The 17,807-nt window shown below is 40.2% G+C and overlaps 1 protein-coding gene across 4 annotated transcripts in view; it reads left to right on the plus strand.

Annotated features, from left to right (window-relative positions):
• Positions 1-17,807, plus strand: part of MYO5A (myosin VA) — a 251,227-nt gene that overhangs the window by 210,427 nt on the left and 22,993 nt on the right. The window contains exons 29-34 of one of the 4 annotated variants that reach the window (XM_066276320.1): positions 109-209; positions 3,636-3,716; positions 5,676-5,874; positions 8,144-8,218; positions 8,847-8,940; positions 14,644-14,790. In XM_066276320.1, the coding sequence (XP_066132417.1) occupies positions 109-209; positions 3,636-3,716; positions 5,676-5,874; positions 8,144-8,218; positions 8,847-8,940; positions 14,644-14,790 (697 nt within the window). The remainder of the gene's footprint in view (positions 1-108; positions 210-3,635; positions 3,717-5,675; positions 5,875-8,143; positions 8,219-8,846; positions 8,941-14,643; positions 14,791-17,807) is intronic. The other 3 variants (XM_066276321.1, XM_066276322.1, XM_066276323.1) reach the window with 3 other exon arrangements.

Raw genomic sequence — 17,807 nt, forward strand, 5'->3', positions numbered from 1 at the left:
TGCTCTGCAGGGCAGAGTGGTGGAACACAGACAACCGAAATACGTTGTATGTGGTCCAAAGCTTTTGAGTTGATTCTTAATGTAAAACTATGTCATTTCCCCCTTCAGAATACAATGACAGATTCCACAATACTTTTGGAAGATGTACAGAAAATGAAAGATAAAGGTGAAATAGCACAAGCATACATTGGTTTGAAAGAAACAAACAGGTAAGTTGATCCTGTTTTTATTCCATTTTGGTTTAATCATATTGATCTTTAGTCTTAAGCTTTCTGTACAGTAAGTCAAAGTATTTATACATTGCTTTAGTAGACATCCAAGTTTTTCAATATATTCAATAAAATCTCATAACATAAGGTAGCGTTAGTGATGAAAGGTGTCAGGGAAAATGTTCTTTACATCAAGTCGATATATTGTCTGCATCTTTAAGGTCTTACTTAGCCTTGAGAAGTTACTCACTATTGGACTGTTTGGTAGTCACTTTCATTCATTATTCAGGCTGGTTATTTCTGAAGGTTTGTAGGGGAAACTGCAGCTTTCAGTAATCAAAATTTAATGTGAAGATACTTCCAGATAAAGTATCTGGAATCATGTTAATGTTAGTCTTAGCCATGTAATTCTAAATGTGTTCCATAATTTCTAGGCTGGGACCCTGATATTTGAGACAGTGTTTTTGTCATGTTTCCTAAAGTGTTCTAAGAAAATCCTAACTCTGGTTTTATTCCATTTACTCTAAATATGAATACAATTGCAGATGGCACTTACATTTAAGAAGTTTAGGTGGGCTGGCTGACAATGCAGGATTTGTACCATCACTAAAGGGCTGAACTTTCCTAAAGTCTTTTCTGTGCTTGAGATTATATCACAGAGTAAAGGCTCATTCATCTCTGGAATTCTGTCAGCCTTCCTCTAACCCTCTTTCCAATACAGCCTTAGTGGTATTCAGCTCTGAACTTAAAGACTACATGCTTAAAAGAATATGGCCAGTGATGATCACAGAGAAAGACTATTCTGGAGATTTTTGTTATCAGTGTGCAGTCTGGATCTCCTAATGTATTGTATCACAATTAGTATATAGGAATACTTCAAAACTAAAGAATATCTTCTTTTGGCCCTGGCCAGTTGGCTTAGTAGTAGAATGTCGGCCCAGTGTATGGACATCCCGGGTTCGATTTCCAGTCAGGGCACACAGGAGAAGTGACCATCTGCTTTTTCCAACCCTTCCCCTCTTCCTTTCTCTCTTTCTCTTCCCATCCCACAGCCACGGCTTGGTTGGAGCAAGTTGGTCCCAGGCACTGAGGGTGGCTCCATGGCCTCTCCTCAGACACTAAAATAGCTCAGTTGCCGAGTAACAGAGCAACAGCCTGAGATGGGCAGAGCTTGCCCAGTAGGGGGCTTGCCAAGTGGATCCCCATCCGGGTACATGCAGGAGTCTGTCTCTCTGCCTACCCACCTCTTACTTAAGAAAAAAAAAAAAGAATATCTTTTTTTATGAGAAAGGATGGAAAATGTTTATAAAAGTACTTGGTTAAACTTGAATTTAGTTTATGAGTGTAAATTATAAATAACATATCTTATATCTAAGAATGTGTAAGTATAAAAATATCTAGATTATACTGTTTGTTCATCCATGCAGGTATTCAATTACCAAATATGTATTGCATGCCTATGTCATGCCAGGCCCTTTGCCACATGTGGAAACATTAGCTATCAGCAAGGTAAATGCAGTCCTTACTTTCACAGAGTTTATAGGCTGTTGGGAAGACAGCCAAAAGAATTTGGACTGCACTCTAGTAATGGTGGAAGCTGTTAAAAGATTTTAAGTAGGAAAATGATATAATGACATTTGAATTTTATAAAGCTAACCCCAGCATTTATATTAGAGAATAGATTGTAGTAAAACAAGATTGAAAGCATAAAGACCTGTTTAGAGGCTATTACTGTAATCAAATGACTGATTATGGTGACTGTGACTTGGCTAGTGGCAGTTGGGATTGAGAGAAATGGGACACTTTGAAAGCTACATAAGACGATGAGTCAGTAAGCCTTGTGTTTTATTGGATGCGTCGGTGAGGAATAGGGAATTGTGAAGGTTGACTCTGAAGTATCTGCTCTGGATACTTGGTTGGATGTCATGATGCTATTTTGTAATCCTTGGTCTGGAGTGTAGGGAAGTATGGGGTGGAGATATTTGATAGATTTATAAATACGAATTTAAGGAGCTGGGAAGACATCCAAGGAGAGAAATTTATTACATATTTGAAAACATAGATTTGAAGCAGGAGAGCTTTGTGGCTGAAATATAAATGTCAAAGTCATCAGCATATAATATACTACAATTGAGATCATGTAAATAGATCAAATCTTCAGGGAGAGGTGATAGGTGGAAAATAGAAGAGCACGCTCTGGAATTTGTTTTGTGTAGACATAGTATCAACAACAGAAGTCTAGGAGGAGGACTGAGAACCTGGCCTACCCTGAGCTCCCCTCCTTTCCAGCTGTGTAACCTCCACAGGTATATTACTTCTAAGCCTCCATGTCCTTCTCTGCAATGTGAGAGATCATAGATAGTGGCATACTGGGAGAACTAAATGAAATAATATATACAGAAGAATATAGAACAGTACCTGACAATTAGCAAACACTCAAAAATATTATGTTAATACCCTTGGTAGAAAAAACCTGTAATCAAGCTTTATTATTTATCAATTATATATACTTTTTTTTTTTTTTTTAGGGGGGGGACAGACAGGAAGGGAGAAAGATGAGAAGCATCAGTTCTTCATTGCGGCACCTTAGTTGTTCATTGACTGCTTTCTCATATGTGCCTTGATTGGGGAGGGGGCTCCAGCTGAGCCAGTGACCATGGGGTTATGTCTACAATCCCACTCTCAAGCCAACAACCTACACTCAAGCTGGTGAGCCCACGCTCAAACTGGTGACGTCGGGGTTTTGAACATGGGTCCTCAGCATCCCAGGCTAATGCTCTATCCACTGCACCACCGCCTGGTCAGGATATATACTTTTAACAAAATGTGTCACATCACTAGTATAAAAAGTTTCTCCAAGTCTTAAAGTTAATTTTGACACAAATAAAAAAGTTTTTTAAAAGTTGTGTCATAGAGGTTGAGAACTCTCATTTATGTTATTCCTATAAGTTTTTTAAAACTAGGAAATCAGATTTTATTAAGTTAAAACAAGCTCTTTAAAACTTTATTTTGAAGTGGATTGTGAGTGTTGCCACATGAAAATAATAGCTGAAGTTTTCATTCCATATGTGTGTGACTGTCGTGATTAGTCTCTAATATAATATGTGACATATAAGATCATTCTACTAGCTGAATAAAATGTTAAAAACAGAACCTCTTTCTCACCTTTTTAATCATTTCTCATTTAGCAGGAAAAGTAACTGTAGATCCTTATTTTGTTTTAATTTCTACCCATTTACATATTACACATTTTTAAAAAAATTAATGAAAAATAATTTTTGAGATGTCTTAAAGTTATCTGTAATTAACAAAAACAATATACTGACAATAAAATATTGAAAGACTCTGTGATACTGTTGACCATCATCATCTCATTCCCACTCTGTGTCCTTTATGTTTTGCATTGTTGTTTTCTTTGCATGGAAGATCACCTGCTATGGATTGCCATGAGTTGAATGAGGATGGAGAGCTGTGGCTGGTTTATGAAGGGTTAAAACAAGCCAACAGGTTATATTTGTTTCCTCAAAATGGAATGTCATTAATTTGTTGTTACTAACAGTGGCCTCCTGACTTTAAATTCTGTATTTCTTTACATTAATTGTGGTAGAGCAGTCAGCCTTTCTAAAAACCCTCTCGACTAAGGGATGCTATTAAGCTGAAATATTGATGATGAGTATCAGAGTTTCTGCCCAGAAGTGAAAGACACTATCTGGAGTTCCCTTCAGACACTAAAATTTGTGAATATCTCATCTTACTAGGAGTTGAAAGAAAACCAAAACCTTTCAGCTAGAGTCTAAACTGCTATGAGGAAAGATTAATACTGTACCTATTAATTAGTGGCTTCTTGTTTGGAATAATGATCAGTCTAAAAGGATGTGTTGCCTATGGCAATGTGGCTACATTCTCATATATTATCATCATGCTGCCTAACAGCAGTATTAAGTACATGATTTGGCATTCTATGTAGTTATTATGAAGTTCAGATTTGTGAAACAGCTAATCAGGAGGGTTTCCTGCATTGCTGCAGTTCAAAATAATTACCCAGACTCAGCATGTTAAATGTGTTTAGAGCAGTGGTTCTCAACCTTTCTAATGCCGTGACCCCGCAATACAGTTCCTCATGTTGCAGTGACCCCAAACCAAAAAATAATTTTGGTGGCTACTTCATAACTGTAATTTTGCTACAGTTATGATTCGGAATGTAAATACCTGATATGCATTATGTATTTTCTGATGGCTTTAGGTGACCCCGCCGGGGTCGCGACCCACAGGTTGAGAACCGCTGGTTTAGAGGAAAGCAAATAAAATGGAAACAGCAACACCTTTCTAACACACTCTTCTGCTCTAGTGATATTTGTGTCTTAAAAATCTCATAAAAATACCATTTTATTGACTAAATTTTAAAAATACTTAATATGCTGTTTGTTCAAGGAGCTTCTGCTTTTTCTGCTTTGTTCTAGTTATAAACCATTGTCATTAACTTTGTGGTGTTACTGGCTCAAATGCTCTTGAAATTGTATACTCACTAAAATATCTTTAGCCTGCTGTTAACAGTTTGCTTGTAATGGCATCAATAAATTTTGCCCAGCAATTGATAACCAAGGGGATTAGGAAAGAAAGGACATCTTTTCTTTCTTTGTGTTAACTCCTGACTGTCACTTTGTGTTTAGAAAAGGGGTGAATGTGGAAGAGGGGGTGAAGGGTGCATGGTCAAGGGAGGATGCTGTTTCTCTTGCTATTCTCACTGCAGTGCCCTGGGCTACTATGGGCACAGCTGGTTTGTATGTTTGCTCAGAGAAACAGTAACCACTTCGTTGGTCCTATTAGTATTTATGTTCTAAAACCATGTCTTGTTAGGATTCTGTTACTGATATAGAAGTTTATGGGAGAAAGAAGATGACAAGTTTAAAATATTTGTATATGCAATTTCAGAACTAGCTGTCTGGATTTGGGTATATCTGTATACATTTCAGAGAAGCACTCCAGCCTTTCTGTTCTTTACAGATAAGAGCAGGAAGTAAAAATGGGATGCTGGTTGCACACTCTCTGCCTGCTGTTAGTAATGCTGAAATTCTTGAAGGCATGTTTAATTAGATCAGGAGTTTGTACTCTTGTTCTAGTGTGGATATTTGTGGCAAAGATACTGTCTTTGCCAGCTTGAAAGCTAGTTTGTAAGTGTAGTCAGCCAGATTAAAGCTGTCTTTTAATTGATTATTTTATTCATCATTCCTGTGAACCTCTTCAAAAGAGCTAAAACTTCTGCTTCTCAGGGCCTTTGAGAACCTTAAATTTGTAGCAGGATCCACAATTAAGAAAGACACAAATGTGAGAGCATTTCTGATCTTGTTTGAATTTCCTGACTTTAATCAAGTCAGAAGTTACACAGATGCTTGAGTCCCAGCTTTTCCTGCCCTTGCAAGTGCCCCACCAGGCATCTCTCTTTCTACCTGTGTGGCTTCTCCATAGGCTCCTGGAATCCCAGCTTCAGTCACAGAAGAGGAGCCACGAGAATGAGGCCGAAGCCCTCCGTGGGGAGATCCAGAGCCTGAAGGAAGAGAACAACCGGCAGCAGCAGCTGCTGGCCCAGAACCTGCAACTGCCCCCTGAGGCCCGCATCGAGGCCAGCCTGCAGCACGAGATCACCCGGCTGACCAACGAGAACTTGGTAAGGACAGGTGCCTGCGCCCGCACCCCCTCAGCAGGCCGTGCCCAGCTTTGCAGGGTGCTCCTAGTTTCTAGTTCATCAAACACACCTTCATGGTTGGGAAAGCTCACTGCCCCACCCTTGTTACCCTCTTACTCAATAGAAACAGAGTGAGGAAAATGGACTCTGTGGGAAAAAGTGAAAAAGGCACATGCACAGGTTGTGTTTCCCTCAGGAGGCTCCCAGACCTCACTCAGAGGGCCTGGAAGGTACCACCCAACTGTAGACCGGTCTTTTGAAATCCTCGAGAACTCAAGTGGCCACTTCCTCCATTTCCGCTGCAAACTCTGCCATTCTCTGTCATTTGGTTGTTGTGACAGAGACTAGGGTCAAGTGTGTTCACTTTTGGTTCCCAGACAGCCACTGAGGCCACCCCAGCCTCCACCTTGTAGCAGACACTTGGGGGTGGAGTTGTGGTCTGGGAAGGCAGTTGGGAGAGCCCAGGGGGACTTTTGGTTGCCACTGGATGGAGCTCCCAGGTCATGAGGAGAGACGTCAGGGTGCAAGTTTGTACATTTTTAATTCTTTTTAACAGAACTTACTCAGTGAATGAAGTTTTTTTTTCCTTGCCAGATTCTGAACACTGGCACAAGTTGTTTTTGTTTTTTTCTTTGTTTCTTTCACAGAAAGTATTTTCTAGAATATTTCTTTCTCAGTCACAAAATAACTTTTATTACAGATTTATAGATTTTATCTACTTAAATTTGATAAATGTATATATTAAATTAAAAGTCATTAGAAAGTAATAATTCTATGTTTCTATATAAAATCTATAGTGTAGTGTCAGCCTGGTTTTGAGAAAATCTGTTTAAGACTGGTAGTGTTTTGCTTTTTTTTTTTTTAATTCAAATGCAGGGTTTTAGTGACCTGTAATAAATAGTTTGGATTTTCTCTGAAGATATAACAATCTGAATTATCCCTCCATTACTTCATTAGTGATTATTTTACATTACAAATAGTTTTCTAGTGTTATCTCTTTAACCATCTTTTATATTAATCAAAGCAAAACCTAGAGGTGTTTTCACAGCCTGTCTGTCCCGGCAAGGACCGGAGGACACGTGTTGTCCATTGTAAGAGTGGGAGAGGTGGCTGAGGGGAACATGTGGACTCTCAGAGTGACTGAAATATTACTAATTTGTGGGGGAAATCTTTTGAATCATGGACTGTTTTTGAAGTGTCATTTTATTCCCCTCAAACATTTTGTTGCTTAAATTTAACTAACAATGCTTAAGTGTCTAAGAATTGATAAACATACTAAATAATATAATAATAATTGATCAGTGTATATTTTCTGCTTATGATGATTGTCTCCAAATATGAGGTGAAACCGTGAAATAAAGATGCTTCCGGGTGGCAGATTCCCAGGCTTTCCACCAAGTTTACTAAGCATTTCCCTTACAACCTGTCTACAGTATTAATTTTCTTGGTAATTTTTCATAGCTAATACGAAAATAAACTAAACTTCCAAATTCTAAGCTGGTAGTCTAGTTAATGAGTTTGAGATTTAGGAAGACCCTTTGTAGGTTAGCAACTTCTCCTGCCTCACTGGCTGCTAATCAGGAGAATGGACTCAAACGTAGATGCAGGGAATGATGCACCTTTTCAAAAGCAGTATAGTTTTTCAATCTTAATTTTGCGTTTCTTTAGGAAACACTTGAGCAGAATATTAAAGCAGATGTGAACCTAAGCTTAGTTCTTGGAAACGCTACCTATGCCCAACACTAACAGAGAGGGTTTTCCTCCCTCTAGTGAACTGCTTCACAGGCCCTCGGTGCTGCCTTTGGGGAAGGAAGGCACACGGCTTCTCGCCAGCCTTCCCACCTTCATCTGAGAGTGCCAGTACTGCCACTATTCTCATTTTATATGCTTTCCCTGCACTTGCCACAGCTTCTGGCAGCAAAAATACATGTAGCATGTTATAAGCAGGTCTGAGGAGTGAACTTATAACCGCCTTACCTGGGGACGAGGGACCACCACTTTGTTTACCTGCTAAACTATGGCTTTTTGACTATGGCCTGTTTCCTCTGAGCATGTGAAAATATATGTATATATATAAACTTGGAATTATCTATACCAGAAAGATCAGAAGACAATAGATGACAAATCAGGGCCCTTTGAATATATAGTTTCATTATATATGTCTTAAAATATTTTTTATTGATTTTGTTGAGAGCTAGCATTTCTTTCTAAGACACAGAAAAACAAATATCCATTGTGCCTGTTTTTTCAGTATTTTGAGGAATTATATGCAGATGACCCTAAGAAGTATCAATCATATCGGATTTCACTTTACAAACGGATGATTGTATGTAAACTCTGAGTGCTTTTCTGTTGTCTTCCTGCTATTTCTAGCTCTGTACCTGAGGAGCTGCCTGCTCCTCCCCAGGAAGTCTCTTCAAAACATTCAGGAAACCTGTTTCTCCCACAGCTGTCTTTCAGCCAGTCATGTAGCCTCTGTCGTTGTCCTGAGTCCACTGTCATGTTTGGTTCTTAGTAAGACTAGCCTTGCAGTGTGATGGAAGTCAGAAGTCTAAAGCCCCTACCTAAGTTCAGTTGTCTTTAAAACTTTCCACAAAACCTTTTTGTATATTCGCCAAAATTTATTTTCCCTCTCCCCCCTTTAAAAGAAAACATTCCAATGGAATAGCAGTGCATTTTATGAGCATTTAATTGTTTTACACACATGGAGTCTACTGGAAAAGACAGCCCGCTATCCATCACGCTGTAAAGGATTTTACTGCATTGTATATTTTAACATTTGGCTTTTACTGTAGTTGAATTCCTATGCCTGCCAGTTTTAGCCAGGTGGTGGCTCCACCGATGAACTTCTTTGTTAAACTAACAGTGCTCTTTCTGTGATTTCTGTCTGCTTTCATTCTGTGTATTTTAGAAGACCTATTTTGATTTGTTATGTTTCTCATTTTGATTTTTAGGATTTGATGGAACAACTTGAAAAACAAGATAAGACTGTCCGGAAACTGAAAAAACAATTGAAAGTATTTGCCAAAAAAATTGGTGAACTAGAAGGTATTTTAAACATGTTTTATGACAATTGCTGAATCTTGGTTTTCTATTGCTATACTAGTGGCCTAATGGGCTTGCATGAAAATATTGCAAACAATAACAAAAATGATTTTCAACAAACCTAGTGTCTGTGGAGTAGATGCTTCCGTTGCTAGGTAAGGGAAAATGTTCTTTTTATTGTGGTAAAAATTTACAAAGTGGGAGAGTCCATTTAAAAAACATCAATGGCCTGACCTGTGGTGGCGCAGTGGATAAAGCCTCAAAGTGTCGACCTGGAAATGCTGAGGTCACCAGTTCGAAACCCAGGGCTTGCCTGGTCAAGGCACATATGGGAGTTGATGCTTCCAGCTCCTCCCCACCTTCTCTCTCTCTGTCTCTCTCTCCCTTTCTCTCTCCTCTCTAAAATGAATAAATAAAATTAAAAAAAAAACAAAAAAAAAACATCAATGACTATATTCTATGTATCAAGCACTGTGCTAGTCAGTATAGCATAGAGGATAAGAGCATGGATTCTGGAGCCAAACTTCTTGGGTTCAAATCCTGGCCTTGTTCTATAAGTTGTCTGATATCGGACAAGTTACTGAACCTCTCAGTGCTTCAGTTTTCCAACCTGTTGAATGGGAGTGATAATGGTGTACCTAACATGGTTTGTAAGGATTAAATGAGTTCATCTGTGTAATGCATTAGTATAGTTACAACACACAGTAAATGCTATATACAACTTAGCCTGACCAGGCAGTGGCGCAGTGGATAGAGCGTTGGTCTGGGATTCGGAAGGACCCAGGTTCGAGACCCGGAGGTCTCCAGCTTGAGCACGGGCTCATCTGGCTTGAGCAAAAAGCTCACCAGCTTGGACCCAAGGTCACTGGCACGAGCAAGGGGCTACTCGGTCTGCTGAAGGCCCACGGTCAAGGCACATATGAGAAAGCAATCAATGAACAACTAAGGTGTCGCAACGAAAAACTAATGATTGGTGCTTCTCATCTCTCTCCGTTCCTGTCTGTCTGTTCCTGTCTATCCCTCTCTCTGACTTTCTCTCTCTGTCCCTGTAAAAAAAACCAAACAAACTTAGTTATTATTATTACTGTTAGTGTTAGGGGATACTAAGATGAAGAAGACAAAGTCTGTATCCTCAAAGAACTGACCCTCTAATGCAGATAAAAAGAGAAGTAAATAAGAAAAAATAATTTATGATTATAAAGAAATAAGATTTTAAGAAACATCTCATGATTTATATATGATGACGATGGGAAAACAACTTAAGAATGAATCAAATATCAGTTGTTATCGTTATATACAAATGAATCTGAGCTTTTGGATTAATGTGTTTATTCCTTCAAGTAGTATTTACCTAGGTGCCAGGAATATAGCAGTGAGCAAGGCTAAAGCCAAATTCTAAGCTTATTCTAACAATGCTCTCATTGTTCAAGCCAGTGACGTTGGGCTCAAGCTAGCAACCATGGGATCGATTATCCCACGCTCAAGCCGGTGAGCCTAAGCTTAAGCACACAACCTCAAGGTTTAGAATTTGGGACCTCAGTTTCCCAAGTCCATGCTTTATCCACTGCACCACCACTGGTCAGGATAAAAATATTCTTATATTTTAAAAAATATATAATATACTTAAATTCCTCTGGTTTAAAATAGCAAGACTGTTGCCTCTTGCTATGGGTTATACTTAATTATGGAGACTTTTTTAGAAAGCAATGAAAACATCTTTAAAACGCCAACATATATAATTTTAGCAGAAATTACATAACTAAATGGAGACTGCTTCAAAATTTAATCTGCTTTGTGTGATATTTTAATCCAGGAGTGGGTGTTTCATCTCAATTTTTATGAAGTCCAAGAATTTATACCTTAAAGAATTCTAGAAATGAGTTAATCATTTTATAGGAGAAAAACACTAAGGCCCAAAAACTATACATGACTTTCAGGGTCTCAGCTAGTCAGTGGCCAAACCAGGACTAGAACCCACTGACTTCTCTCCTTTGTGTCATATTTTCCAATAGAATCTCTATTTATAGGAATACATTTGACTCTCAATTAAACCTGAGATCAAGATCTTCCTGGTAACAAAGTGAGGAAAAAGAAAATTTAAAAATATTTCTAGCCTGACCTGTGGTGGCGCAGTGGATAAAGCATTGACCTGGAACGCTCAGGTCGCCAGTTCAAAACTCTGCACTTGTCTGGTCAAGGCACATATGGGAGTTGATGCTTCCTGCTCCTCTCCCCTTCTCTCTCTCTCTCTCTCTCTCCTCTCTAACATTAATAAATTTAAATATATATATATATATTTCTAGTGTCCTTTCCTTTTCTAGGACAAAATGGTTCAGCATTATATTTCCCTCAATTATAAAGAACCTTTGAAATAGAAATAAGGATTGCTTCAGGTCTTTCTGGAAGGACCTCAGATTAGATGGAGCATTGGAATGAATGACTCCCAATGTCTCTTGCATCTTTGAAAACTGGGGTGGTGTCCTGGGTTCTCTCTTTCATACTATATTCTCTAACATTTTAATTAGTAGATGATTTGCTAAATGAATTAATTATATTGAGCTGACATATATATTTTATCTGTGGGTTTTTGTAAAGACTAAATCTCTGGGAATAATTCAAAGGCAGAAAGAAAAATTTTAATTAAAGTATGGCAAGTTTTGTCTTTGACATTTTTATACAGAACCAAAAATACCTTGGTTAGAGATTTTGCAAAAGGAAAGTGAAGCTTTCTTTTAAAACATGATATCTCATAGTAAAAGTATTCATTATATTTTATAAAATCTGAGGCACAATTCTTGACATTTTAACATCTCTGAAGTCAGGATATATCTTACAACTGTTGATGGGTTATAGCTTAATTGTCAGTGTTTTCCTTCTTTAGTGTTATATAAAATAATGCTACTTCATAATCAATTACATCATAGGTATGATGAAATCAGTAGGTTTAAAGTGTTCTCTTTGCATCATATGGAGTTCAAATATGTACATTTATTGATCAACTTAATATGTTGAATCTATTTCCTCCCAGTTTCCCCTCTTAAATTGTTTCTGTGGCTGAAAGCAAACAATAATCCAGATAACAGGGATTTTATTATTTTGTATTTTACACACGGCATGTACGAGAGCCATGAAGGCCACTTTGTATAGATTTCAAGATCCTGGTGCTGTTGTATTTAAGCTGACTCCAGAAATAATTTATGTAAAACTGAGTCGTTTGAATCTTCAGTCTTTTGTGTGGAGGCATACATTTTACAATTAGTCCTGTGGCGTCCAGACTGCACCATGCACTTGAAGCACTAGATGCTACAGCCCTGATTTGTCCATTCACAATATGATCCCTCTTTAGATAGCGTAGTGTTGATGGACAGTGATGACTTCAGCACTGGTAGTCTTGATGTGTGAGGCTGCAGCAAGAAGTAGATGGGTGTCCCCAGGCTCTGCTACATAAGCAAGAGCTTAGACAGGTATCTTTATTCTTTCTGATAACCTCTTCCTGTGGGACTGGCTTCCCAGAACTAACACAGGAATTGCCCAGCAGTGACAGGACTAGCCCAACCAACACCTTGTGGAGTCAGGAACTTGAAACTTGCTAATGTGTCTGATCTGCATTTTGTTTGACAAGTCTCTAAACTCAAAATTAATCTACACCTTAACAGATTTCTTTTCTTTTTTTTAAATTTTATTTATTTACTTTTTACAGAGACAGGGAGTGGGTCAGAGAGAGGGATAGACAGGGACAGACAGACAGGAACGGAGAGAGATGAGAAGCATCAATCATTAGTTTTCCATTGCGCATTGCAACACCTTAGTTGTTCATTGATTGCTTTCTCATATGTGCCTTGACCGTGGGCCTTCAGCAGACCGAGTAACCCCTTGCTGGAGCCAGCAACCTTGAGTCCAAGCTGGTGAGCTTTGCTCAAACCAGATGAGCCCGTGCTCAAGCTGGCAATCTCCAGGTCTCGAACCTGGGTCCTCTGCATCCCAGTCCTACGCTCTATCCGCTGCGCCACCACCTGGTCAGGCCAGATTTCTTAGTTGCACCCTTCCCATAGATAAAACAACCTGCTTACTAGCAAGTGTCTCCACAAACACCACCATATATGTGTTCCCGTGCCCTCTCTTGCACTTCTAATTCAGTTCTCAGTTCTGAGATAAAATTGGAGACTTTTCTTGAATCCTTAGCATAATTCTTCTCTAGCAGCTGCTACTGACAGTAGTGACCACTTTTAACATCTCAGAGGGCTGTTAACCAGTGGTTGTGCTTTAATGGTTGCAGCTTCATGGTAGGACTTTAGCACTTTACTAAAAACAAAACTGAATAGTATTTAGGAAATCACATTAAATAAAGGTGGTTTTATCTGTTCAAGATTTCTTTGGTGCCTGATCAGGTGGTGGCGCAGTGGATAGAGCGTCGGACTGGGATGCAGAGGACCGAGGTTCAAGACCCCGAGGTCGCCAACTTGAGCACGGGCTCATCTGGTTTGAGCAAAAGCTCACCAGCTTGGACCCAAGGTCGCTGGCTCAAACAAGGGGTCACTTGGTCTGCTGTAGCCCCACGGTCAAGGCACATATGAGAAAGCAATCAATGAACAACTAAGAAGTCGCAACGCGCAACGAAAAACTAATGATTGATGCTTCTCATCTCTCTCCGTTCCTGTCTGTCTGTCCCTATCTATCCCTCTCTCTGACTCGCTCTCTGTCTCTGTAAAAAAATAAAAAGAGATGTCTTTGGTAATGAGGACTGCAGGAGAAAGTTAGGTCTTTGCCTTGGGCAGCTTCTATGAAATATAACACATTTCACATCAACACATGTGAAGAAACACTATCCTACCAACTATCTCAACGTGACTTGAACTGATGGCAATGATACATTGAAAGTAAATGTTCTTTAATGACTAGATTCATAAAGCTAAAGGTGAAGGGGCATCTTCTATACTTTTTTTCTCTGTGTTTTTCCTTCCGTGATTTAAACTCAAAATCTTTAACCATTTATGATTGATAAAGATTCATTAACCGCCTGACCAGGCGGTGGCGCAGTGGATAGAGCATTGGACTGGGATGTTGAAGGACCCAGGTTCGAGATCCCGAGGTCACCAGCTTGAGCATGGGCTCATCTGGCTTGAGCAAAAACTCACCAGCTTGGACCCAGGGTCGCTGGCTCTAGCAAGGGGTTACTCGGTCTGCTGAAGGCCCACAGTCAAGGCACATATGAGAAAGCAATCAATGAACAACTAAGAAGTCGCAACGCGCAACGAAAAACTAATGATTGATGCTTCTCATCTCTCTCCATTCCTGTCTATCTGTCCCTGTCTATCCCTCTGACTCTCTCTCTGTCTCTGTAAAAATAAAAAAAATAAAAAAAACAAAACAAAAAGATTGATTAGCCAAGAAGTTAAACCACTTACCATGGGGACATTTAATCTTCTTATAGAGTAAGTTTATTACCAAAAAAATGCTTTTGAATCAAGTAAAGCTCTCTGACAGTCATAGTAGCCAAGCACTGGTGGCTGTTAATGACATTACCATATAGTTTTGCCATCTGTAGCCAATTTTAGCAGGAACAGTATTTAAAGAGGGGACAATTAAGGGGCAAATATGGCACATTTCTGTTGTTAAAGAATTCATTATATAAAATTATAGGAACATGGAACCTTCTCATCTTTTCTAACTGAGAAACATCCCCTTCCCTTTTTGTTTCTTGTGAAGTGGGCCAGATGGAGAACATATCCCCTGGACAGATCATCGACGAACCCATCCGTCCAGTCAACATTCCCAGGAAAGAAAAGGATTTCCAAGGAATGCTGGAATACAAGAAGGAGGATGAGCAAAAACTTGTTAAGAACCTGATTCTTGGCAAGTATTTTCTTTCTTTTATGCACGCGTGTGTGTGTGTCTGTCTTAAACAACAGACGTTTATTTCTCCCAGTTCTCCCTGTTCTGGAGGCTTGGAAGTCCAAGATCAAGGTACCAATTAGGTTGGCTCCTGGTGAGACCTCCTTTGCTGGCTTAAAAGCAGCCCTCTTCTGGCTGTGTCCTCACATAATCGAGAGAAAAAGGAGGATGGGAGGGAGATTGAGAGAGTATTTTCTGCATGAGATAAAAGGTCTTTCTGATACATGTGTCAGTGGTAGGAAAAACTAGTCATTAATTTTTGAAATATTCCACACCGGTTTCTTTAGTTGTCACTACGTACTTTGCATGCAGTGCTGCAGAAACATCCTACCTATACCATGCGTTATCAGTCAGACGGCAGGGACACTGCCTAGGAGGCAAGTCTACCTGTAAGCATCCCTTGAGGCCAGGTCTTCTCAGCTCTAGCTGCATGTTAGACTAAGCTAGGAAGCTTTTGAAAAATACTATTGCATGGTCCCCACCACAAACTGATTACATCAAAATCTCTAGAGGGAAGAGCCTGGCTGTGTCTAATATTTAAAAAATCTTTCAAGGGATTGTGAAGTGTAACCACAGTTGAACACCACTGCTCTAGTCAGGGGTCCCCAAACTTTTTACACAGGGGGCCAGTTCACTGTCCCTCAGACTGTTGGAGGGCCACCACATACAGTGCTCCTCTCACTGACTACCAGTGAAAGAGGTACCCCTTCCGGAAGTGCAGCAGGGGGCCGGATAAGTGGCCTCAGGGGGCCTCATGTGGCCCAAGCCGTAGTTTGGGGACGTCTGCTCTAGGTCATTTAAATTCCTGAATTTGTTTTCCTTACTTCCCTAGAAAGTGTATGGCTAAATATATCAATAACAACAGTTCAGTAATGGGGAAAAGAAACAAAAGAATTAAGGAAGATATTCCTGCAATGGAAGAAGAGGGCTGGACAAATGAAATGGGGGTGGAAGAAGCATTTCAGAGCAGCCTACGGCCTTTAAGATTGGGTATGAGCCCATTGCCTCTGCAAGAATACCTTTTAGAGGAGGCTGGGAAATGATTAGGGAGTGTACGTAGCCTGAAACTTGTGAACTGAAAAAGCTGAAACCTCTCAGCCTTGTGCAGCGTTCCTCCCCCACCCCACCCCCAGGTGCCAGGGAGACAGCAATGTGATTGACAGTAATACCTAATTTAATGTTCCTAGGGTTCCTGGCATTAAATTTAGTACTATATATAGATGCAGAGGTGCTTAAGTTTCAACATGATCCTCCTTTAGCAAAAATGTTAAGGAGCCACTGGTTTTTAAGCATGGAGTTTAAGCAAAGATTCATCAGTTCAGTAAACATTTAGTTCAGTATATAAACATTTGGTTTAGAGTGTTAGAGTAACACTCTGACCATGAGCCAAGAATTTTCTAGGTAATAGATAACAAAGTAAAGTCCCTATTCTCTTAGAACTTATATTTCAGTGGGAGAAAATACAGGGGAAAAAAAGAAATATATAATGGAGTAAGAAGGATAAAGAGTAAAGGCAGGCATACTAATTTATATAAAGTGGTTAAGAAAGGCCTCTTTGATAAGGTGATCTTTGGACAGAGACCAAGGAAGTAAAGAAACAATTTATGCTGGTATCTGAGGAAAGAACATTACAGGCAGAAAATAGTACATAGGCCCTAGGGTGGGAGCATGCCTGGCGTGTTCAACCAACAGCAAGGAGACCTATTTTACTGGGGTGTGGTGACCTGGGGAAGGGGAACAAGGCCAGATCTCACATATCATGGTGAAGGTTTCAATTTGTAGTAAGTGAGGTGAGAAACTACTTAGAAAATTTTCATAACAAGAGTGACATGAGGCTCTGCCAGTTGGCTCAGTGGTAGAGCGTCAACCCAGCTTGTGGAAGTCCTGGGTTCGATTCCCAGCCAGGGCACACAGAGGAAGTGCCCATCTGCTTCTCCACCCTTCCCCCTCTCCTTCCCCTCTGTGTCTCTCTTCCCCTCCCACAGCCAAGGCTCCATGGAAGCAAAGTTGGCCCAGGCACTGAAGATGGTTCCATGGCCTCTGCTTTAGGTGCTAGAATAGCTCCAGTTGCAGCGGAGCAATACCCCAGATGGCCGAGCATTGCCCCCTGGTGGGTATGCTGGGTAGATCCCGGTTGGGCACATGCAGGAGTCTGTCGCCCCCCCTCCTGCCCCCACTCCTGCTTCTCACTTTGAGGGGAAAAAAAGTGACATGATCTGACTACTTTTTTTGTGTGTGTGAGGCAGAGGCAGAAAGAGGGACAGAAAGGGACAGACAGGAAGGGAAAGAGATGAGAAGCATCAATTCTTCATTGTGGCACCTTAGTTGTTCATTCACTGCTTTCTCATATGTGCCTTGACTGGAATGCTCCAGCAAAGCCAGTGACCCCTTGCTCAAGCCAGTGACCTTGGGCTCAAGCCAGCGACCTTAGGGCTCAAGCCAGCGACCCTAGGGTCATGTCTATGATCTCACACACAAGCTGGCGACCTAAGGGTTTCCAACCTGGGTCCTCTGTGTTCCAGTCTGATACTTTATCCACTATGCAATCGCCTGGTCAGGCTGACCTACATTTTCTTATAGAAATACTCAGGTGGTTATGTAGAAATGTACTGGGAAGCAAGGGGTGAATCAGACCAGCTGGGAAGCTCTCACTACAGCCCCTGAGACGATGATGGGGCCGTGGGCTAGGGCAGTTAGTAGTTGGATTCTGGATGTGTTTTCTAGATAAAGCCAACAAGATTTGTTGGTGGATTAGATGTATAGTGTGAGAAAAAGAAAGAAGTAAAAAATGATGACAAGGTTTATAACCTGAGAAGCTAGAAACCTGGAACTGCCATTTGCTGAGATGAGGACAACTCTTGGAAGAGCAGCTGTCATGGAGAATTGAGTTTGGTTTAGATGGGATCAGTCTGACATGTCAGAGCAGAGATGTCAAGAATGTAGTTGATACAGGAGATGAATTCAAGGGAAAAGTCAGG

Source organism: Saccopteryx bilineata, chromosome 4 (assembly GCF_036850765.1).
Source record: "Saccopteryx bilineata isolate mSacBil1 chromosome 4, mSacBil1_pri_phased_curated, whole genome shotgun sequence".
Taxonomy (NCBI): Eukaryota; Metazoa; Chordata; class Mammalia; order Chiroptera; family Emballonuridae; genus Saccopteryx; species Saccopteryx bilineata.